This window comes from Lemur catta, chromosome 1, assembly GCF_020740605.2.
Source record: "Lemur catta isolate mLemCat1 chromosome 1, mLemCat1.pri, whole genome shotgun sequence".
Lineage (NCBI taxonomy): Eukaryota > Metazoa > Chordata > Mammalia > Primates > Lemuridae > Lemur > Lemur catta.
The window spans coordinates 181,679,137-181,703,789 of NC_059128.1; the positions used below are offsets into that span (position 1 = coordinate 181,679,137).

Below are 24,653 nucleotides of genomic sequence, written 5' to 3' on the forward strand. Positions count from 1 at the left end.
TCCCATTTATTTAATAATGTCATTTTAAAGAAATAAAACCACCATCACATTAAATGTGCCCAATAACTATATAGCAATTCAGTTTTAGAAACATTAAAATGGGATTTAAAATATTTTGAAGACCTATTAGAATCAAGGCCGGAATTAGAGGCTTCAGTGAGGTCTGGGATAGAGAAGTATTAATACTCGGTAAGCCACAGAGTGCCGAATGGAGCCGCTTGATGCTGTTAAAGAGGGTGGCCCTCATTCTTTTGGTTCTATAGAAGCCATGCATTTAATAGCATGTATAAACTGTGAGGTGGGTAATATTTTTGAGAGTTTTAACTGGGAACTGTGGGATGGAAAAAAACAGAGGATGGAGAAGATAAGACATGTTGTATTGAAGTTATTTTCCCAGCTGCAATGTTGTTCTTTCTTTCTATATGAGATAGCTGTCACTCATCCTGGGCAGTCTGTACAAGGTGGAGAAAGGAATTAGCCTTTCAAACTGCCTTTTCTCATTAGCTTTATCTAAAATATGGCTATTTTAATCTAGCTAATGGCACACAGTTGGGGCCACAGGTAACTATGCAAATAACCAAGTAAGGTGTATATTAAAATGCACGCATTCACGTGCCCATCACATTTATAGAATTGGAATCTTGATAGAAGGATATTTGGATAGAAGTCCTCAGAGAATCCTTTTAACCCCTTTGTCACCAACTCCTCTGCCAAACCTGATTTACTCACTAGGTACTTTGTAGTCCCTGAATCCTATTTCCATGCCTGACAGTGGTAGTCATTGTTGGGCTAAGTTATTTTTATACCCTCATTTTTGTTCACTTTAGCTTCTCAGAGGTTTGCAGCCAGTTTTACAAGAGTCTAAATGAACTCTTAACTGTGTACTATGTTATGTGTGTGTGTTTTGTCTGTTAACCATGATGTCCTATTTTAGTCAGCAAACATGCCTTAACTCTCCCTCTGTTACTGCTTCCCCGAGCTCCTAGAACAGAGTTAGGAAAAACTCAGACGCTTATCAGTGTTCATGCAACTGATGAATGGCTTTGGAAAAGGAGGCTGTAAGGTTTATATTGAGGAAGGAGAAAATATGCTAAGATTTAAAAGGCTACCTTTGTACTTTTTGATTTGATGTATTGAACTCTGTCATTCAACTTATGGTTATATTTTTAAACTAATGATATCTCTATTCAAGATGGGATATAGTTTAAAGGGAATTCTATTTTACTAATAACGAGACTGTTAAATGGCTATGTAATGCATCAATAAGTAAATTTTTTTTCTTTGCTTTGCTTTGCTTTTTTTGAGAGAAGGTATCACTCTGTTGCCCTGGCTAGAGTACAATGGCATCATCATAGCTCACAGCAACCTCAAACTCCTGGGCTCAGGCAATCCTCCTGCCTCAGCCTCTGAATAGCTGGGACCACAGGCTCACACCACTTCACCTGGCTAATTTTTTCTATGTTTTGTAGTCTCGAACTCCTGGCCTCAAGTGGACCTCTTATGTTGGTCTCCCAAAGTGCTGGGATTACAGGTGTGAGCCACTACACCCAGCCTCAATACGCTTGTTAACCAAGCCTTCATATTTTCTTCTCTGCCCTTCTCATGTGAAGTTTTAAATTCATCATAAGAGTATAATAATGGCAAATATAAACTTAGAGTACTTTATCCAAAAGATACTTTTCTTAATATTCAGTAGCATATTTTTTCTCTGAAAATAGCCTGTTTAAAATCAGTTAATTGAATTCATCCTTTTCAATATATTACTGTAAAAATATGGCTGAACTCTTCCTCCTCCCCCTCCCCCCCAATACAACACAAGTTTTTCTGTGTGCATAAGACATTGATGAACATAGTGAGGAGGCCATACCTCCCCCACCCCCTTGCTGGGGTAGGGGTGGGAAGGTGAAGGAGGGTCACCCCACAGCCCCTGAAGGCTGATCACAGACCCAGAATGAGCTTTGAGGGCTGCAGCCCTGGGGGTGGGAGCAGGGCAGAAACCCTTCCGCCTGTTTGCCCAGGCCACACCTGCAGGTAACCACACCCCTCCTGCTGCCCTGTCTCTCCCTCTCTCTGTCCCTCCCCCTTCTCCTACTTGTCTCTTTCTGTTTCTATGCCTGTGAGCTTGGTCTTCCTGTGTCTGTCTCCATCTCTGTCCCAGACTATCCTACTTTTCTATCCCTCTTTCCTCTTCCCACCTCTGCCTTATCTCACTCCCTCTCTCTCCTCCTGATATCTACAGTCTTAGCACAAGGACACCTTTCACTTGGGCCCAAGTCTTGGCAAGAGCCAGAGAAAGGGCTGGTAGGGAGGGACTGATGGGGTGTCCACCAGGTAAAGGCACTTATGTATCTAATTTTGTTTAATCACCACCATCCCTCATCTTCTCTACTTAGGCTAACCCTGCCAAGTACGTACTGTTACAACCTTTTTACTGACAATAAAGCTGAGGCTCAAACAGCACTTAAGTTGCTTGTCTAAAGTCTCAGGGCTGCAGTGTGCTGAGCCAGGATTTTCATCTGCACCTGTCTGATGCCAGATAACCTCAGAAAGCTAGCTCTGGGCCCACTGTTCCTGAGGCTTCTCAGGTTTCCCAGGCCACTCCTCACTCTCCCTCCCCCAGCCAGGGAGAAAGTACCAGGAAGGCTCATTGCCCTGAAGGGTTTGCATAGCTTCAGAGATACTCATCAGATCATTTGCATTGAGGACAATCTTTTACCTAGAGTAATGAGACTAAATATCTTAGGAGCCCTGAAGTATGGGAGCAAAAGCCTTCTCCCAGCCCATTCCTACTAGCTTTTGACCGGGACATAGAGGATCCTAAGACTAAAGTCCTTACAAAAGAACACATGCAGCAATAGGACGATGGGCAAGGTCTTCTTCATTCATAGATGGAATGACAGAAGGCCTAGTAATCAATATGTACTCAGTTATATCGGCAGTACATGAGTTGCGTTGAAAATAGCATTTTCCCCCCAAATCTTGAACCACAAGGCTGAACAGAATTTTCTTGTCTGTGCTTTCTGTTCCCTGGAAAGGTGGCTTCCGAGCGGCAGCATTCCCTGGAGGACGGCTGCTGTGCACCGGCAGGGCCCGTCACTCCTGAGCCCCACCTCTTATTTCTCTCACTTTTTGCTGTGCCTTAATGGTTTTCTTAGTTCCAAATTATGCCCCAATTTCATACCATTTTAGTTTCATTTTTAAAAATTCCTATTTCAATGGGCTCAAACAAGGATAATGAAAACCAACATTTATTTACACTTTGTACATATTGATTCCAACAAATAAGAGAAGGCCTACACATCAGTATAATCATAATATATGCGGACTTCCGATCTTCTGACACTTTGCAGAGATCTGATGCTTTCGCTCCTGGTTCTGATATTTGATTTCTTGAATAGCCTTCTTGAAAATGACCTACACATGAAAAAGTAAATTATTGGATCCAGGCACACGTTGCACGCGGACAGGAAAAGTGTCATTTCTTTGCAGTAATATAAGATTTTATGTGCAGATTCATCTAAAAGCCTTTCTAAGTGACTAAAAGTAAAAGGAATTCTGCACAAGTGATAGGGGAGAAAGCAAGTAAAAAACACAGCCACAACCACCCTGATGCTCTGGTTATGTTTTCGCTTTCGGCTTGACTGACTTATGAATTGCCTGCTGGATTTGTGGATGTACCTGGATATGGCTATGTAACATCCAATCAGAATCACCAGCACAACCACAAACAAGCAGCTGTTGACGTAGATGACTGCCTTATGCCATTTGGCCCCCAAGGGACTTTTGAGTTTTATGCAGTCATGAACGTTTTCCTTGGTTGGTTGACCATTCGTTAGGATGATATTTGGCAAAGACAGAACAGCCATGATCACCCAAACACAAATAGATAAAACCTTCGTAAAGGTTATGCTGTACATGCGTGAGTCCCCAAATGGCTTTACCACCTTTAGATAGCGATCAATACTTATCAGCCCAAGAAACACAATGGAAGTATACATATTTGCATAAAACAAGACTGAGGTGTATCTGCAGAGGATAAACTCGAAGTACCAAGGTCCAAATCCTGCATCGTGGACTATTCGAAATGGAAATGTCAGCGTCATTATGAGGTCAGCAACCACTATGTTTTTGAGATAAAATATGAAGCTGGTTTTATTCCTAATGTGGAAGAAGATCCACACTGCTAGACCGTTCAGCAAGATGCTTGCCACAAATAAAATGAGGTAAAGCACAGGCAAGATGACAGTGTCAAATTCGTTGTAGGGGGTCGTGTTCTCTCCAGGTCCATCGCTGGTGTTACTTGGAGTGTGGCCGTGCAGCTCGTTATCTGTGGGAGGAATTGGGGAGACATCACTTCAGTGCTTGTCGTGCATACCCCCACAGGCCACTAGGCTCTTTTATAGGCTGAACTCTTGTTATTTTGGGTGAGCTTATAGATGTCATTGGTGATTTTTAATGTTTTGAGTGGCCAAAGTATTGGTGACTTCCAGTCCCCACACCCCTTCCCTTTATACCGAGTCTCTTGAGTAAAAAGTCATTTCTGATTTCCTATGCCAACCTTTTGAAAATAAACATAACAATATACATTATCCTGATTTTTACTTCAGTGTTTGATAGCATTATAAATAGAACGAACAATATCTAGGACAGAAAATTGAAATTTCCTATAACACAATAAAATGGCTAGTCCACAGTTACTGTTTCAGTGTAGTCTCTGGTACACTCTCTGAATACATCTTTTTTTCCTCCCTCAGTTTTAAGCTGTTTAATAATCGTCAGGAGTTACTGGGAAGGAATAAGACTAGTGGGTCATCTTGCATCTTGTGCCTGTGACTTTCTTATAGAACTTAAGATTATTTAGGGGCCATTGTTAGGAATAGAAACAAAATGTCTTGGCACTTTTTTCTTTTTAAATAAAAAGAAGATCTACCGTCTTCTAATGTAACAGACAAAAAAGTCCTGGGAAGAAGTAGATCTCACTTGCTGATTCTCTTAGTTCTATTTTCACCTTAGTGGAATTTAAGTTGTAGATGGGTGTGAAGTTACTGCTGATTATTATAAATATTTACACACTAGTGTATTTTTCATTAAAATGTTTGTGTAGTTAAGAATATCCACAGATATCTTTCTCTATAATCCAGTGAGAAATGCTGATTTTTGTTTTCTCGTTCTTAGTAATTAAGTTTTACAGTTTTATAATTTATTACCAAGGAGGACACCTTGTTAAAAGTAATTGCAGGCTGGTACATTTTTCTTATTTACAAGGCTAGATTATATCTATTGCATTTATTATATGAATTTTTAAAGATTTTTTTGCTTTTTTGGAATTTTTAGCTTATGGTATTGAAGACCAATACCATAATACTCTATCATATAATCAGTGAAATGAGCTAGCATTTGATTTGTGTGGCAGCCATGAAAATGGGTCTCTCGTGTCTCCTTTGGGGGAAGCCTGATGGATGAACAGCTCCTGCCCCCTGCTCTGGATCCACCACCACATTCCTTTGATGCTGTGCTTCCCAAGGGGGGCTCTCAGCCCATAACTGAGCATGACAGGGTACTAATCTGTTTTTGCAAGAGGGATTCCTCTGATGAAAGACTTTTGCTGGAGGGCTACTTATCAGTCTTCAAACTTCCTTCAGACTGTACTGCAGTCTGACTCTTTCTATTCAACCTTCTTCCTTCCTTCTCTCCTCCACATGTGGCTTGAAGACTGTCCCAACCTGCCTGTCCCCATTTTCCCTTGAAGTGATTTTCCCCAATAAATCTCTTGGCCAATTAATCATGTTTCTCATCTGCTTTTTTGGAGAACCTGAACTAACACCATTAATGTATAAATGCACTTTTTGAATATAAGGTTAGAAGGAAGGTCATTTCTGAATATTTACTTCCCTCTAATACTATTTACTATGGGTACAAATATGTTTTGGAATTTTATTGTATAGGTAACAATATGAACTTAGCCCTCATTTCCTTGCATGACAGGCAGTTCAGTATCTATTTTGGTTTCCTTATTTGAAGAAGAGAAACAGGAAAGATAGTTTTGATGATTATAATCCAAAAACAGGTTCTTAAATTGCTGCCTGAAATTTAAGTGCCGGCTCTTACTGAGTAACCTTGACTTCTTTCTAATTCTTTCCCTTTTATTCCTGGCTAAGAGTGTTTTTAAAAACTGGTTTTCCTGGCCTAAATATCCTTACACAGGCTAGTAATTTATACCTGAACTAGCCTGTTATGAGACCCACAGTATTATTAAGCTTTATTTAACTTGTAAAGTTAAATGCCTGCTTCAGCTGCCATCTATGCTACTGCTTCAAATATAGCCCTGGATGGTATCATTTAAGTCTATTTTGATTTATTGGAATGTTGTGGTCTTAGCTGTTTCTGCACCAGCAGATCCAAAGCAGTGTCAATGCCATTAGAAGCTTCTTAAGATGTGTAGTTTTAACCAGGTTAAGATATCTGCTTGAATTAATGTACCTGATTAAGCTATTAGCAGTCACTTTCATCTAACCCAGGGTAGAACCCTTAGGGAAGTAGAGAGAGGTCAAATGAGTTTTAATCAGAATAAAGGGTCCAGCTGAGGGACGTGGCCTGAAAAGGAGCAACTGCATCGTCTCCTGAAATGATGACTGGTGCCTTGTGATATTTACTTATGAATTGCTTTTCAAAGCCATTGTAAATGCAAATAGAAGAGTTCAACAGCTACAGCATACTAGACATGGAGTGTTTCAACTGTTAGTGTTGAGTCTGCTGTGCATATTCATTGTGGAATGGAAGAACCTATACTTTCCAGTGTTGCTTAGAGATTGAGTATCTATTCAGTATGTTATAATATTTAAAAGTTTAATTATATGAACAAGCACTCTTATTAAGTGATTGTTTACCTAACAATTATGGTTATTATTAAAGATAGAGTCTTAGAATGTCAAGAAAGTTCATATATATACTCTATCTTGCAAATTAAAAATATCAAGCACTACTTGGCTTCTTTCTACAGTGGTTATTGAACTATTTTGTGGCTCTGAGACAGTCTGGGGTTCAGCTTGTTGACTGTGCCACCTCGCGGTATTAGCTTCCTTAGTTGATGTATGAGATTAACATTTTGGAAGATAGGACTTTTTAATTCAATGGGGTAGGCATGACCCTGGTTATTACCTCATTCACAAATTCCACGTTTACAACACAGCTTAAACAAATCAGTGGTTAAAGTCTGTTATGGGTTATTTTGTGAAATAAGATGGTAGTAGAGAGAAAAAATGGTTCTGAGAAGCAGGTTCTGTGTGTTGCTCTGGAAGGCTCAAAGCAGTAATGAGAGTTTTGTTGACTGATTTCTTTTTTATAGTTAAGTCTATGTCATATTCTTTTCTGCCAGCTACTCCCATCATTTCTTTTCTCCATCACCGCCTCAAATTTTCCCAAAACTTATGGGTGTACTCAGAGCATTTCTCTGTACAATGTTCCCACTCAGGAACATTGACCATTAAAAGCAAATAGCTTTCTTTACCCAGCCAGTTTTATCATGTTGTTCTTCACTGCCAACAAAGAACTTGGCCAAGTTAGGGAACATTTTTAATGATAGGAACTTGGCGATTCAATTAAGAAAAATTAGAACCTGTTTTACAGTGTGAAGGCTATTTTCTCACATACTCCTTATAGGATGCCAGCTAGGATGGCATTCCCTGTATTGTTTGGTGCAGGGCTTGATACAGAGTGATAATTGAGAGTAAAACCTCCTTTGTTATTTTCTCCTACTCTGTCTCCCCCAACTCCTTTTCAGTGTACAAATGCAATGACGTAAGAACTCTATTTTCATAGTCAATTATTTTTCGCCATCCATGAGGGTGGTGTGTGTGTGTGTGTGTGTGTGTGTGTGTGTGTGTGTGTGTGTTTGGGGGGCGGGGGAGCATGGCTGGCTATCTGTAGAGGCAATGTATATGTGCGTGTGTTTGTGTTGCGGGAATGCATGGGCTGGTAGCCAGATATAGCACTAACCACGTGTGGCTTTTAAAAAATTAAGTTCCTTAGTTGCACTAGGCACAGTCACGTTTCCCAGTAACCACATGTGGCTACTGTATAGGCCAGTGCAATTATAGAGAACTTTCATTATTGCAGAAAGTCTCACTTGACAATGCTGGTTTAGGCACTTAATGGCTTTGTAAAATGGAATAAATAGCCATTTTGCTGGGTCTTCTGAGAAATAAATGCTTCACAAACATTATTTTGAGCACAGTATCTAGTACTTAGTAGGTGTTCACTCTGTGACATAAGGCACTAATTATAATTTGACTTGTTAATAGAGAGACATTATGAATGACAGAAAGAGTGGTGAGGATCTTGGCACTTTTGGCTTTGGTGAGGCTACATTATTGCTCACTAGGGCACATCACTCTTTGGCACAAGATGTGAAAGTATAAACATATGTCGCTGTTCTACCTGCCAGGTGGGAATGAAATAATAAAGTCATGCAAATTATAGGGTGTCACTGCCATGGCAGAGCTGCCTTGGTATGATCATTTGCTAAATAGTTGCCCAGGAGAGTAGGTAGATATTGTCCTTGGCCTCCTGGGGAACTTCAGCGAACTCGGTTTAGATTATTAAATCTGGAAAATAGTATGTCCTTTAGTTTGGATTTAAAAATCTTCCTCGAATGTTATTAATTTAATCATACTTGTCACTTTAGAGATGGTGTCTAGATGAAAAAAAGTTTAAAACGAAATGATAGCAAGTTAAATTTATCTCAGTGATAGCTCACAAGTTCGCTGTTTTATACCCAATGAAAAGAAGGCAAGGCTAAATGCTGGTTTATTTGGTTAGTTGATTCTGTGACCATTAACCCCCGGAAATTGCCACACAGTGTAAATAACAATAACATTGGCATAGTGAGGTTTTCTTTGCATCTTTTCCTGTGGCTTACTTGGTAATTTTGCAAGTGTCAAGTTGACCCCCATTCTTCAGTTGTACTGCGCTGCAAGCAAAAACGCGTGTCAGGAAACACTGGGGGACGATTCAGGCATGGGTTCAGCATAGGTTATTCCTGGTCTGATTTCTGGGGAGAAAAAAAGAAACATTTGGGAAGGAATTTGAATGTACAATATTTTTATCTTTTTAGTAAAATAAAAAAAATTTTTTTGCCTCCACTATTCAGAAAACACATGCTCTTTGAATAGGAACACTTGTGCCACACAAGCCTCGCCTGCTATTGTGCCCTCTTTCAGCCTGCTGGGAAGTATGTCTGATGTGTGATTTTGGCTAAATGTCTTAACTTTTCTGAGCTTCACATTCTTCACAACAGTTTAATAATGATTAGTTGAGATGATACTGGTATGTGAGGTTGAATGATGTAAAACGTTGTTTCTTCACCCCTTCTTTTGTAGCTGGGACTATTCTCTGTTTTCTGGCTTCCCTCCAGTGTTGACCAATGAGAGAAGGAAACCTGGGAATCATTTTGGAAAGTGCAGCTCAAGTAAAATGTGCTTATGGGGCAGTTTACTGTAGGGGAAGTCACATTGTTTCTCATGAAATGAAACCATGTGGGACTTTTATGTCCTTTCACTTATGTTGCTCAAAGAGACCCCAAATAACCTCTTCCTTTCCAAGTACCTAGCAAACTTTGTTCTGGTGTAAGCAGTTACTTTTGTCCCTGAATATTTGCTGAGTCAGCAGGGAAAGGGCATGTTGGAGGCAAGATTATATTTAAGAGTTTTGCAGTGTTCAGAAGGCATTTTTTTTTTTTTTTTTGGTTTATGGAGCACAGGAATGATTAGGGCTCATATAGTCACTCCTTTTTGGGTGCAGTGTCACATTTTTAATCTAAGGCAAGCAAGTGATATACCTTACTTTGTTTGTTACAGTTGACTGGGGAGAATGAAAGCTTTAATCCAACTTCTCAGGGAAACATTTTGAAGGAATTTACATGACAAACATATCTTTGGTTTTATGTTTCTCTCTTCCCATGTTGTGCAGTTTTCTTCTTCATGGCTTTACTTATACTTTACTCACTGACAGCAAGAGATAGGAGACAATTGTCCATTAAGGAGGACATAGAAAAGAGAAAATATTTACATGTCACATTTCTGATAAAGGATTTGTATTCAGAATATGCAAAGATCTTTTACAGCTTCTTAATAAGAAGAAAACAAACTGATTTTAAAAATGGTCAAAAGATTTGTTTAGACATGAGCACATGAAAAGACACACAATATCATTAGTCAGTAGGAAAACTCAGATTAAAACCACAGTGCCATACCAATTCACATCTACCAGAAGGTGACAAAGAAAAAGGACAGATGATAACAAGTGTTGCTGAGGATGTGGAGAAACAGGAACCCTCATACACTCCTGGTGAAAATTTAAAATGGCATAGCCATTCTGAAAGCAGTTTAGCTGTTTCTTAGCAAGTTAAACCTAAAGTTTTCATATGACAGCTTAGATATCTGCCCAAGAGAAATGAAAGCATATGCCCATGCAAAAACTTGTATATAGATGTTTATAACAGCATTATTCATGATAGTTAAAAGCAGAATGAAGCCAAATACCAACTGGTGAGTGGATAAATAAAATGTGAAATAGACATGAAATGGAACACTACTCAGCTATAAAAATAAATGAAATGCAGCTATCATATGGATGAACCTCAAAAACATTTTGCAAGGGAAGGAAGCCAGACCCAAAAGACTGCATTCCATTAGGTGAAATGTCCAGAAAAGGCAGATCTATAGAGGCGGAAAGTAGATTAGTGTTTGCTGGAACTGTAGGAGGGAGTAGAAGGTTCTTATTGGGGTGATGAAAACTGCATTATGGCAATGGTTGCACAAATCTCCAAATTTACTAAAATTCACTGAATTGTACACTTAAAATGGATGAAAATTATAGTACCTAAATTATATATTAAAGTTAAAAAGGAAAGCAGAGTGCACATAAAAGGAATAAAAACAGGCCTAGCATCTCACTGTGTTATAATAGGAGTTTTTAAGCCCAAGAAAAAGCACATTAAAAGCACATTCCTCTGTTTAAGGAGGTAATGGAATGCAAAGTACACTTAGCAAAAGTTCCACCTCTTCAAGTGAGTGAGGGGCCCTGCTAAGTGATTTTTACCATTCACTTAGAAGCCCTTCTTTTGGAATTATATCCATAATCCAGAAACACTGGTTATGGTTGGTAATTTGTATTTTGGGGAATGCATGTTCTCATTTTCTTAATTCCTGTTGAAATTATATGGAAAAATTGGGATTTTGATTTGTTCAGACATGATAGTTGGGTTTTCTGGAATCAAATTTGTTATTCAGGTTTGGGAAATAATATATTTTATCCTCCTCCATTGGCTTCTCAGAGTTTCTTTATCTCCTTTACTACCTTCTCTAAAGGAAGTCTTTCCCCCAAAGTTAGGTCACAGCCCCTCATTCTTGTGTTTATTTTTTTTTATTTTTAATTATTATTATTTTTGAGACAGAGTCTCACTCTGTTGTGGGGCATCAGCCTAGCTCACAGAAACCTCAAACTCCTGGGCTCAAGTGACCCTCCTGCCTCAGCCTCCCGAATAGCTGGGACTACAGGCATGCGCCACCATTCCTGGCTAATTTTTCTATTTCTAGTAGAGATGAGGTCTTGCTCTTGCTCAGGCTGGTCTCAAACTCCTGAGCTCAAGCAGTCCTCCCGCCTCGGCCTCCCAGAGTGCTAGGATTCTGGTGTGAGCCACCGCACCTGGCCTCTTGTGTTTCTTTTATTCCAGAGAACCCATGTCTACTTGGATAACCTGCCATCACCTCTGTGTGAAGGCTCCATGGTCTCTCTCTTCCTTCTCCCAAACTCCAGTTCTTTGTTTACGTTGGAATGTGTTGTCTGTGTTCTCAAGCTCACATATCTAAACTTTTCCCCTTGCTTTAAAAAAAACCACTTTTCTCTTTATCTCCGTTTGTGAATATTTGCTTCAACTGTTGGTCAATAGAGTTTAAAGCTTGAATACTCTATTTGATACGTTTCTCTTCCTTACCTCTCGTGTGGTCAGTCACTTATTTCTAGTTATTTCAGTCTTTCTGTTTCTTCTGCCACAACACCTTTCCTTTGTTTCTGTCTCTACCTCATAGCTATCTTCCAGATTGAGGTCCTCCTACTCTCATGTTTGGGTCACTGCACTGCCCTCCCCCCCCCTCCGGGTTTGTTTGCTTCTTCATTCCTTTCAAGTCTCTCTTCCTTGTTGCCAGATTCATCTTTCTAAATCGCCCATGTAGTCATGCCTTTCTTTTACTCCCTAATCCTGTGGTATTGCATGGTACAGCAATTCTTGAATTATAATTACTAATCAAAGATAAAGAGTTACTTTTGTAGTGTTAGAGATCATGGAGTGTGGAAGCCAAAACATGCTGGGTTCTGGTAGTTAAAAGTTGACAATAAAGTTTGAGGATATCTGCCTGCCCCATAATCTTTTGAATCATGGGTACAATACCTACTTCCTATCATCATTATGAGGTTAAATTGAATATACTTATAAATTAAGTACCTTATAAATGTTTTTGCTTCTGTTATTTCCACGAATTGTTGTGTAAATGAAGCTCAAGATCATTTTCGTCTTATTTCCCAGTAATTTTCTCTCTACTTTACCCAAAGTGTGGACTCTCTGAAACGTGCCTATGTTTAGCTCCCTGCTTTTCTTCATACCCATTCTTGTTCCTTAAATGACCTTCTTCTTCCCCCACCTTTCTCTACCCTTGAAATCTCTACCTCTTCTTCAGTACCAGCCATAACCCGACCTCTTCCGTAAGGTCATTTACTAAGACTCTGCTCTTGTTTCAGGCCCCAGGGATTATAAAGATGAGGAGGGTATGCCTTTGCCCTCAAGGAGTTAGAGTCTGGGTGAGGATCCAGAAGTAAACAGACCATTTCAGTACAGAGTGAGAGGTTTGGGATGCTGTGGAAATAGAGAGGTGTACCCCTACTGAGGGGAGGCAAGGATTAGGGAGGTTCCACGGCCCCTGCGATGCCCAGGTTTGCTCAAGGTCCAGTGGGAAAGGAGCACATGAAATGCTGAATGTGGCCAAAGATAAGGCATATTAATCTACTGGGGAGATGATGTCACTGAGGGATGGAGAGATGTAACAAATTTGAGGCGTGTAAGGAATTAGTGTCTGAATGATGTTGGTGAAAGGGAGGAGTTAGAGACCTCCCAGGTATTTGGCAGTAGGTGTTGGTTTCTTTCCCTGATGTAGAGCTCATGAGAGGACGAACACATACTGGGCTGGGTGGAGTTCAGTTTTGGATTGATAGATTTCGTGATGCCTGTGTAGTGTGCATGCGGAGACCTCTACTAGGTGATTGGAGAGACAGGTCTGGAGCCCAGGGAGGCACTCTTGGCTGGTGATGTAAATCTAATGGCAACAGAAAATAGATGCTAGAAAAAGCTGTGGGAATGGATGAGATTGCCCTGGGAGAAACTGCACAGTGGAGTGGGAATATCAGAGGGTTGACATAGATGTTTTTAAGGAGCAGTCTTAGGGCAAGGGGAGTAGTGCGTGCCTGAAGGAGGGGCCAGAGAGTTGGGAGGGTTAGTAGAAAACAGTAATGTCCTGTGAGCTGAGAAGAGAGGTTAAGAAATGCAGAGTCGTGACTAGTTTGTTTCCCCCTCAACTGATAGTACATATGGAGCTATGACTAATTTTATCCTGTGGGGGAAGTCAGGTGACATAGGACAGCAAAATGCCATTGGATGGGATTCAGTAACAAAGAGGTTGTTGTTCACCTTAGCCAGTGCTGCATGTGCTGTGTGTGTGTGTGTGTGTGTGTGTGTGTGTGTGTGTGTGTAGGGGGGTAATGAGGGGGGAGGGTTGAAGGCAGAAGCCTGATGACAGAGGGTTGAGTAATGCTTGTGAGGTGAGGAAGTGGAGGCAGTGATTTCAAACAACTCTTTCAAAAAACCATGCCTGTGATGGGAAACAGAGAAGCTGGGAGGCAGAGATAGACACAGGACTGATGGGAGATTTTGTCAAGCATATCATTTAATTCCTGGTGTTTTAAAATTATATTTTCCCAGCTTGGATGAAAAAAGAAAAACCCTGCCCTGCCCTGCCCTGTAGCCAAGCCTGGTGGCACCACGGTGCAATGCCAAGAACAGTACTTGGCACTCTCTCAGTGGGGGATTCCCACCCCAGCCCTGTAGCTTTCCAGCTTTCTTTCTCACCCTCTATTTCCTCATACATAAGATGAGTATGATGACCCGTCCATTATGGGATGGCTGTGAGGTTAAAATGAGCTAACATTTACAAATCAGCCTGCACAGTTACTCCGGGTAGGGGTTAAGTCGTATCAGTTCCTATTGTATATCATAGGCACACAGAAGAATTTATTTAGTGAGTGATAGATTGGACACAGGGCAAAATGAGCCCTCACTCCTTGTTTGTGCTGAGACTGTTGTGGTTTGTGGCCTCACCCCCCCATTTGATTGACACTTTTGCTCCAAGTGCTTGCCTTTGCTTTAAGTTGTCTTGGAGTTTCATCTGCCTGCTGTCTTCACACAACCTGCACTTCAGCTTCAGGGCTCCCTATGTGCTTTTTTTTTTTTTTTTACTAGGGTGGTTCTGCATACTCTACATGTCCCAGAACTTGCAGGGTGTTGGAAGGAGGATTGCTTCAGTGGTAGTGCAGGGCTGGGCCCCAGGACCTGGTTCCTGGGCGGGAATCCTGCCCTGCTACCTACTGTTCCCCTAGCTGAGAGCTGATGAAACCACTGAAGAATGTGCTGTCTGTGGTAGGCCCAGGTTTCCCAGCCATTCCTGAGGTTAGATGGTATCACTGCTTAGAGAACTTCTGTTTTTCTTCAGCCACCCGTTGATATCATCCTTTGGTTATTTTACTAACTTCCTATGTTGGTGGTAGTAAGCTGTCTTTTTAAAATGAGGGTAATGGGAAACGATTAAGATGTTCTTAGTTTCCCCCTTCTCTTTGACTCTGAACTCGGTAGTTGATTTCTCAAGCAATCCTCACAGCAGCCCTATGCCTTAGATATTTTATTCCTTTTTTCTCCATCTAGGAAGATGCTAGGTTCAGACAGTTTAATTAATTTACCCTGCTCACACAGCAAGGAATGGGTAGAACTGAGATTCATATCTAATTCAATTTAAATTGAAATTGCAGTTCTTGCTGTATGCTGCTGTGGAGTAAAAATGAAGAACGATTCCGGGGGTTCATTTTGGAGGTCAGCAAGTGGCGGGGGGAGCTTTGGGCATCGGTGGGAGTTTGTTTTCCCTGTCAAGCTTGTGAAGGAACTCCTAATCTTCCAAACTAGAGGTCTAGTTTTATTTGGCTAGAGCAATGTTGAAAACATCAGGAAATTTCACAGAAGAATTCAGATTTGGATCCTATCTTGAAAGATGAGAAGATTTGCCAACACTGGGCATGAACAATCCAGCAGTTCTATTAGTGGTTGCCCCTTCCTGATGGAGAGTGAGCGTTCCAGCTCTCTGGCCCACAGCATTCTCTGACATCCCTGGGCCTCCTCACTCGGAAGCATTACCCGCCAGATTCTGTGGCCACTTGATTTTGCAACCTTTGGTCTGTTTATCATTTCATCTTATTTGACCACACCTAACCTATGTGGACCATCAAATGTCCTATTTTGATTATAAATATCTTTTTCTTCCTCTGTGCCTTGCTCCTCTCCTCCCACCAGACCCCTGATTTTTTCTTGCATTAGTGACCATCACTTAGCATTCTTTTCAGACCATTTCTCCTGGTATCTCTCAGCAACCCAGAAAAAAATAGTGGCAGAAGGTCATGTTGTTTAGTTCACACCTGAAAATTTATTAATTGTCATAGTTGAACTTTTTCTCTGCTCACCTCTCTGCTGGGGCTTTTCAGTGAAAACCGTGCCGATTGTATTGTTAAATGGCTTTTATGGTTGGGGAAGCTGAGATTCTAGGTCTTAAGGGAAGAAAAGTTTGTAAGTGGTGGAGAAGGGTCTTGAACCCAGGTCTGTTGGAGGCCAGAACCTCTGCTCTCTCCCCAGAAGGGTAATGGGAAGACCAGGGGAAGTGTCAGCATGCAGGACTCATGAACTGCTGGCTTTGAGTGCCCAGCCTGCGGTCCGCACAGACCTGGCCTGCTGTTGTGGTTCACTGCATTGGTTCTCGGCGTGGGTGGGGGTCCTTTGTACCAAGCCAGGGGAACACCCTCTGCCCCTGGCCTTGTGGGTCTCATTATTGCCCTCTGGTCAAGATCTGAAAGGCAATTACCAGTTAAATACTTGCTCCCCAGATGCAATTGCACTTGATTAATGTTTTGCACTTAGTGTTTGGTGGTGGTGGTGGTGGTGGTGGTGGTAGTTCCCTAACGACAGAATCGTAGTATCACTACTTCTTTTATTTGTTCTTCACATTTCGAGTTTCATCTCTGGAAAATAATAACTGAAATTGTATGAATTTCAGATCGGAGGGGCTATCTTGTTACTTTCCTACTGAAAAGCTGTACTAATCTGATAGATCATATGGGAATATTGATGCAGTCCTTAAATTTATCTAGTAAAGATTTTCACAAAACCCACCCATCTTATGCAAAGTTTCTATTGAAAGATACAGCCTCTCTTGCATTTTGGAATCACTTAAAACCTAAGACTCTTTCCTAGTTTAGAGCTGAGTGCCTGTGTGCTTGTGTGTGTGTGTGTGTGTGTGTTCTAACAATGCTAAGATTACAACTCTTCTGAAGGCCTGTGGAAAGAAGCCAGTTACCTCACTGGTTCTGAGTTACCTCTCTTTGTAGTAGAATTAGGTCACTGCATTCATAGAACATTTCATTAATGCACGCATGGAGTTAATCTCCCAAAGGTGCTGGAATGCAAAACACAGCAGCCCTTCATTCAGGTTTTTCAGGTGCTATTGTAACATTCTCTTTTCGTGGTTATACTTAATACATGTAGCCTTGGCGTATTTTGGTCCATATTTAGACTTAACATGTTGTTTTCAGGTGACCTCAGGTGACTGGCTCTGTGTGTGTGTGTGTGTGTGTGTGTGTGTGTGTGTGTGTGTTTATGTGTGTCTGGAAGGAGGGGTGGGCAGTGTAAATTGGATCGTAAACTCCCTGAAGACAAAGTTTGTATCTAATGCTTCTTCATAACCTTAACCCCAAACCTGATTATTCCCTTAAGTAGGAATTCACTTAGGTAGGAATTTACTTTGAAGAATTAATATGTCTATATGTATGCATATCTGTATTTCATAAAATAAATTATATGTGATGTCAGATTATTTTACTACATGTGTGGGGATGGGGTATTTGTTTTTATGAGAGGAAAAAAATTAGAAACAGTAAGGGTTTAATGCTGATAAAAACTGAAATGCCACTTGTGTTAAGACCTCACTTGAGAATTTTTAAATTGTCAATGAAGGCATGTGATGAACCTAAGGAAAACTGTTCTCTTAGGTACCTGGCTCTTTCCATCAACTTAAACAGCATTAAGGTTTGGTTAAGCTGTGATTAGAGGAACTAAGGTAGCTAACCTAATGACCATTCTAGTAGGAGAGGCCTGGAGAATACCTATCACCACACCCATAGCCCAGAAAACTAAAATTATGACCTTATTAGAATGCTGAAGGTGACAACCACCACCACTGCCATGAAGAATAATTATAACTTTTAAGTATACTGCTTAAGCTCCAAGATGACCCTTCCAAAACAAGGAGGAGCATCTACATAAGCTTGTGAAAAGCATTCTTCTTCTCTTAATAGGCCAGTAAATGGCAATCAAACACCTGAAGACTTTACCTGGGGTCTTGGATTCTGAGATTTTTTTTTTAAAGGAACAGAAGTCATTTTTTTGAACTGTATTAAGCTTAGAACATACTCATCCAAAACCACTATTCTGGCTATTGGAACTGCTGCCTCTCCCCTGACCAGCTCCCCTACGCCAATGATCCAAAATTTACATTGTGTGTAAATTACACTTTGCCTAAACAGAAAATAAAAATATACATTTCAACTCAGTGAACTGTAAAATTTTACTATATGGGTATTAAGACTTTTATTATTAAACAGAAAAAAGATAATATTTGCTGTGAATTACACCTTCATGATTGATAGCACTTACAGTATAAAATTGATTTAGCCTATATTATCTTATTTACACAGCCCCTTAGGGAACTAGGCCAGGTATGTATTATTCTCCCCATTTCACAGAATATCACCTTCTGGCATTAATCATCTTTTTTTTTTTAAAAACAATGCTTCTGAAACTCATGGGAATATTTGAGTCAGAATAATTCTTTCGGTAGCTTCCTCAGCTAGGAGAAATAGTAAGCTATGTATTTGTACTATCTTAGTATTTTTCTCCCTGCCTGTCATATTTCCTTACTTGATGTCCTCTTCTGTCGTAGCCCTCAGTTGCTTGTTGTCTTTTACAACTGAAGTCCCTCTATATGTGATAGGGACCTCCTCACCTGACCCTGTCTACCTGCCCACTTTATGTGGTAAAGATTTGTGGCTCCCCAGCTCCTGCACCAGGCCTTTCTTGCCTCACTTTGCCTTTTGCCCTGGAAATCCCTTCTCACTCTTGTCTACTAGGCAAGCTCTTTATACCACCTTCAAGTCTACCTCATCTGCCTCCCCTTCTCAAAGCCTTCCATGTTTTTTCATGTACCGTGTAAGCGCTTCTCAGCCCCTATCTTACTGCCTGGCTGCACTAACCTCCAGCTGTTATATTGCGGATTTTTGTTGTTCTCCTGACTGCCTGAGATTCTCTTCATTCTTCTATCTCCAGGCTTTGGGAGAGTACCTGCAGGCACAGAGTCAGAGCTCAAACATCATTTCACTGACTTATTTAGCTCTCAGGCTCTCATAGACTTTGGTCCCCTCTCTCTGACCTAATTTCGTCTTGGCAGGCGTATGCTGGGGATGTTTGTTTGTTTGTTTGTTTGTTTTGGTCGTCATCGTTTTTTTTTTTTTTTAAATGAATATCTTCTTCTGCCTTCCAAAATGAAAGAATATAACCCAGGAAGGATGGAGAGAAGAGTAGGTATTGGCAGTTGACCTTGTGTAAGGCATGCCTAAAGATCCAGGTGCAAGGCTGATCAAAAGCTGGGCCTGCTGATGTTTCTGAACAGCTCACTGTAAAGTGTGGGGTGGGAGTGGGGAGATGGTGAAAGTGGGTGGTTGCAAATTCAAATGCCAGCAGCAGCCCCTAGGTTATGTCAATGAGGAAAGTGAGCCAGGTATAAGAAGGAACATTCAACAGAGTGCTGTAGTACAGCGTCTAATAAAAGACTGCTAACAGCTTAAGTGTCAGAAGAGATGCGCGGGAGGGACTGAGGCTCACGTGAGCTGGAGAGCGCTGCCCCTGTCCAGAGGAGCACCTGCTCCCAGGCTCTGGGTTGTTGCTACGCATGTGTGTGGGTCCACTGCTACCAGGCCATTTGATCTACCAAGACAAATAGGTTTTTATTACAAAATCATATGAATTTTAAGTTCTGGTTTAATTTTGTTAAAACACTGGGCAGACCAAATATAGCTTGTCTGTGGGTTCTAATTTGTGATATCTGATTTCACGGTGGGGCTGCCCTAGCTCTCTCCTCTGGGTCTCTGCCAAAACCTGTGGGACCTGGGACCTTGTTATACGATGCTTGCTCTAAACCTCTCCCTCATTTTTACTCATTTTCCCTACCTTGATGATATTTTCCTTTTTATCTGAAAGTGATTAAGCTTATAAGGGGACTTTGAGACAATTTTAGAACTTAATGGCATTGCATTTGATTTGGGTTGAATCCCAATCCCTTCTGAGCATCTCTTCTGACACCTCAAAAGCTCTAAAATTTCTTCTTTCTTAGTCTGATGTATCAGGTTTAACCATATGAAAATGTTGTTCTTATGGGTCAAAATGGCACTTTTATGTAGTTTAACCTAATATATCTAGCACTTGGTAAATTTTCGTAATTAGAATCAAATATACTGGAGAGAAGTGTGCAGAAAGGTTTTCCTAGGGTAATTATAAGAAACAACAGTAAGATGAAAATATTTAAAGTGAGCCACATATCTGGACCACATTATGTTATTTCACCCAGCCCTCGTAGAATGGCTTTGTCTGGATTGAACTTTGAGATGGTACCTCCAGGCCGCTAACCCATCTCACTGTGCCTACTCTTTGGTTATTCAATATAACTTTGGTTTTTTGTGTGACGACTCATGGGAGAAAGTTCTTTCTACTCTGCATTTTGAGACTGGTGCTCCTATGGGCCTGGTATGAATTTATCAAAACTGAATCATTACACCTTCTTGTTTTCCTGTTGGAGTTGAAGTCTGCCTTAAGGCCCACCACTATCAAATAGATAGAAATGAATGAATTTGGTAAACTAACCTTTCACATGGCTTTTAATTTCCCACCATTCTTTTTCCTAGGCCCCATTTTTCTTAATTGAAATTCATTTGAACTTATTTCATATTAAGCATCTCAGTGAAATACCTCATTTCTTTTTTCTTTTCAAGGTAGATAGGTTCTAAAGAAATGAAATAACCACGTGAGTACATTGGAGGGAGTGGTGGTTGGCATGAAGTTAATCAGGCTGTAATTCGCGGAAGAGGAGAGGGAGATGGCATGGGAAGTCTCCTGATAGAAGCTGGGGTGGAGAAACAGTTTAAGGAAGGATAGAGGTGTTCGGCTTTGCCATCTTGGTTGTGAGACAGTTATGTTGCTGGGAGTATCTTCCAGGTTGAGGAAGGGCTGGGGGAGCCCTCAGAGCAAGTATTAGTGTACCATGGCACTTATATTTCATTTGCCACTTTGAGCACTCAGCTGATTTTTGCATTGGCTGATTTTTCAGAGCCTGTCTGATTTGCAATTTCATACATACAGACTGTAAACTCATACAGAGACTATGATAAGTCTCAGCAGACTTTGAAAGGATTGACTACATATTCGATACTCTGTATTTCTGGGTCACAGAATGAAAAATAGAGATAATACTTTAGGTATTGTACTGGTGGCTTTAGGCACAGAGTGGATAGTTTTTAAATTTTATATATGTATATATTATTTACAACTTGAAATCAGAGTGAATATTTTAGGGGAAAGGGGAATACTGATGTTTAACAGATATTACAGATATATTCAATAGCAATCACAATGGCATGTGCTGACACATTGATATAGTAGATGGCATTCACTATTCTTTTATTCATTAATTTTGCTATTTAATGTAGGTAATACATAGACAGTTTTGACCCAGTACAAGCCATTACCTTCTTAAAGTGTTCATCATTCAGCTTTTTTAAATGCTTGGTTGAAACAACTAAAAAAATAATTGTAGTTGTGATTATTTAAGGATTGCATCTTACCTAGAGCCCTGAGTAGCCACACTCTACCCAATCATAATATGAAGCACTGTCCTCTACATAAATACATTGGGAAGCAATTTTGGAGTTTTTACAATTTGTCTTGCAGCCAGTTTATCTAAAATGTTTTGAGAAGCCCAGTGATTTGTGCTCAGTTTTATTTCCAATTTTTGAGTCTGGTAGGTCCAAGGGAGAACAAGTTTGGACAGGTAGGTCACCCACCCCCCAAAAAGCGTAGCAAGCCCTCAAATGCCTATAATCTAGAGGCGATGGATGTCCATGCATTTATTTCTTGGATCTTTCCTGTTAGCTGTGAGCCTGAGACCGTGCATCTTAGTACTCTGATATATGGAAATAGTCCAAGCATTCTTTTGTTAACGTTTTTCTTTCTTCAACTAGATCATAAGCCCTTTTGGTTCAGGGACCTTGGGTTATTTTGTTTCTTTTGCCCCTATGGTTTACCCGCTTCCTCTTTGGAGGCAACCAGAATCTTGGTGTATTTAGCCAAGGGTACCTTCTAGATTCATGGATTTAAAAAGCAAAGTTTCACTCTGTTCTGTGTCCTCTAGACAGTTGCTCTGGTGGCTAATAGTCAGTAACATCATCAGCCTGAGGGCATGTTCAGGCTACAGGCAAACCCTCCTCTGGTAGCTTGAGAAGTCTAAGTTTCTATCTTGTTAGGTATGACAACAGCAAAAGGGAGCAGCAAATGCTGGCTAATATTATCATGTGCCTAGGACTGTTCTAAATTATTTACATATTTTTACTTTAATAAAAGGACATCAGATTCAAATTACAAACCTGCTACTTGGGCAAGTTACCTAATCCTATGTGCCTCAGTTTTTTCTTCTACAAAGCGGTTCTCATAGGATTGTTTTAAGTGTTTTAAATGAAATATTACCACAGTTATAGACCTTTTATTCAAGCTTGGCATTTAATAGGAACTCAGTATTGAGATGTTACTTAAGTGGTAGAATTAGTACTCCCATTTTTCAAATGAAGAAACTGAGGCTTAGAGAGGTTCTTTTAGCAGGTATGTGCTGTGTGTGGCTGGAGTGCTAGAGCTTGCCCACCTTAACACAGCTAGTGAGTGGGGCAGAGCCTGGATTGAACACAGGTGGGTCTGAGGGCTGTGCTCCTAACTGTTTGGCTACTGCCTCCACACAAACTGGGTGTTCATGTGCTGATGATAACCTGATGTGTCCTTTGGGAAACCTAGGAACTCCAGCTTGATTGCAGGGCGTGATGCACCCAAGACAGCCATTGATCTGCTGTAGTCAAACACTAGTATGGTAAATTTACAATAAATCTGTATAATTTTACATATTAAACTGCCCATAAAAAAGAGGTAACTAATAGCAAATAATGATTTTACTCAGAGCTTAAAAAGTAGTGAATAGAATATGGTTGACTACAGGCAGTGGTTGAAGGTCAGAGCTCTATTCCTTACTACATTAGCCTCAGTTTGCTCAGCTGTAAAAAGGGGTGATAGTAGTATACACCTTAAGGTTGTCTGAGTTTTTTTTTTAATAGTACATGTTAAAATATGCAGTAGTCTTGGTATATATTAAGCTATGAAGGTATGCCAATTATTGTTGTTTTAGTATTAAGGCTAGAAGGACCATTTGTGCCATGCAGAACCTATCTAATGTTAATAAATTACAAAATGTCATTTAGGGAGTTATTCTCTCCTTCTAATATGTAGACATATTAGAAATTGATATAATCACTGTTATGAATGACTTAATGTCATGTCTTATACTAAGTAAAACTTAATCTGTGCTCTTTAAATGTATTTTAGTGGAATTTTTTTCATGTTTGGCTAATAAGAATGTTAACGAAACACAAAATTGGCTAACTTTTTTACAGGAGAGAGAACACATGTTCTGTTCTGCTTATGTTGGCCATATTAGGAGGTAGACAGTTTGGAAATCGTTGCCGAGTCAGATAGTAGCCTGGCTTTTAACCATTGTCCTGAAGCAGGTCTGAGTCTCCGTGTGGTTCATCTCATCTTGGTTTTGACAGCAGGGTCCCGTTTGCCTCTGCTCTTGCCTCTCTGCTTCAGATGGTTACAACTATAAGAACTGGCACCAGCCTTTGTATTTGTATTAATGCAAAACACTCCACCCAAGGTAGGAAGAGCAAAGGAAGAATCTGAAACCTAGAGAGGTTGAGATTTGATTGATACCATGTAGCTGGCTGGGGACAGAACAGGGGAGGACCCCATTTTTGGTTCTCCCCAGCTTCCTTTGAAGCGTTCCTGTGTGCTTGCTCCGTACCTAGGTTCTTTAGTAACCAACCACAATATCTCAGCATATCACCTGGATCCTGGGAATCTAGAGATGCAGGGGGCCTCTACTAACCATCTAATCCCTTCATTTTACCTGTGAGGGAGGGAAGTGACCTCTGGGGAAGTCAGAGGCTTGCTCAAATCACACAGATAACTTTTGGCATAATCAGCTCCCAACCTGTGGTCATCGTGCTGTGAGCCCTGGGCTTTCCACCCTATACCCGAGCCACTGCCTCATGCCTTTGCAGAGGACATCTGTCCTGGAGACTGTGGGATGCTCCCAGGAAGAGGTGACTTCCTAGATTTCACCTCACTTCTGTTCTGCCTTCACCACCCCACTGTTTATTGGGCTTTGAGGGATTTTTCATAGGCTTTCTTAGTTTTTTCTCATTTTAGGAGCATATAAAGAACAAATGGCCATTCTGGTCTCCTATCTTAAATTTCTGTGACATTTTTTAAGCATGAAATATTTTTTGTTCTTAAAGGGAGTCAAATGCCAAGATATTAAGGAAGGAATAAAAGCTGGCAGACTCTGAAGGGCACAAACGGCACGAAGTTAAATAAAAACATTCATTCTAGTTTAGTCTTCCTTTTCCCACCCACATCCCTGAATGCAGAAAGGCCTCTCAGCATATTACTCTGGTTAGGAAATTTTTCCCTTAGTGTCTTCATGAAATAGTTAAGATTTTCTGAATAAATACTTTCTTTTTCTCCATAACATCCTTAAACAAGAAATTCAGGAGTTCAGCTGCCCTTCTAGCCCTTTGTCCTTAACCCATGTACACCTGCAGCACTTTTCAGACATGTTAGAAACAGTAGTCTGAGGATGGATTTTGCTGAAGGGCTAAGAGAACACGTCTCCGTAATCCCTAACTTCATGGAGATGGTTAACCACGAATTGGCTGATATAATAATGAAATAAGATATCAACACACGGGGTGTCTGTTTTATTCCCCTCCCCAATATACAGTAATATAGAACCAAATTTGTTGCCATTCATATTGCTAGCAAATTGGAGTCTCTAATTAGAATTATGAAAGAAAACTGTTGTTAAAAATGT

The 24,653-nt window shown here is 40.5% G+C and overlaps 2 protein-coding genes across 3 annotated transcripts in view; one reads left to right on the forward strand and one right to left on the reverse strand.

Moving 5' to 3' along the window:
- Window positions 1–24,653, forward strand: part of MED12L (mediator complex subunit 12L) — a 313,159-nt gene that overhangs the window by 177,076 nt on the left and 111,430 nt on the right. The window lies entirely within an intron of this gene.
- Window positions 3,233–24,653, reverse strand: part of GPR87 (G protein-coupled receptor 87) — a 35,089-nt gene continuing 13,668 nt past the window's right edge. Inside the window, exons 1-3 of one of the 2 annotated variants that reach the window (XM_045539474.1) lie at window positions 9,841–9,859; window positions 8,918–9,049; window positions 3,233–4,327 (exon numbers count right to left, since the gene is read on the reverse strand). In XM_045539474.1, the coding sequence (XP_045395430.1) occupies window positions 3,294–4,327; window positions 8,918–8,951 (1,068 nt within the window). In that variant the 5' untranslated portion in view covers window positions 8,952–9,049; window positions 9,841–9,859 and the 3' untranslated portion in view covers window positions 3,233–3,293. Of the gene's footprint in view, window positions 4,328–8,917; window positions 9,050–9,840; window positions 9,860–24,653 lie in introns of those variants that run through there. The other variant, XM_045539473.1, reaches the window with a different exon arrangement.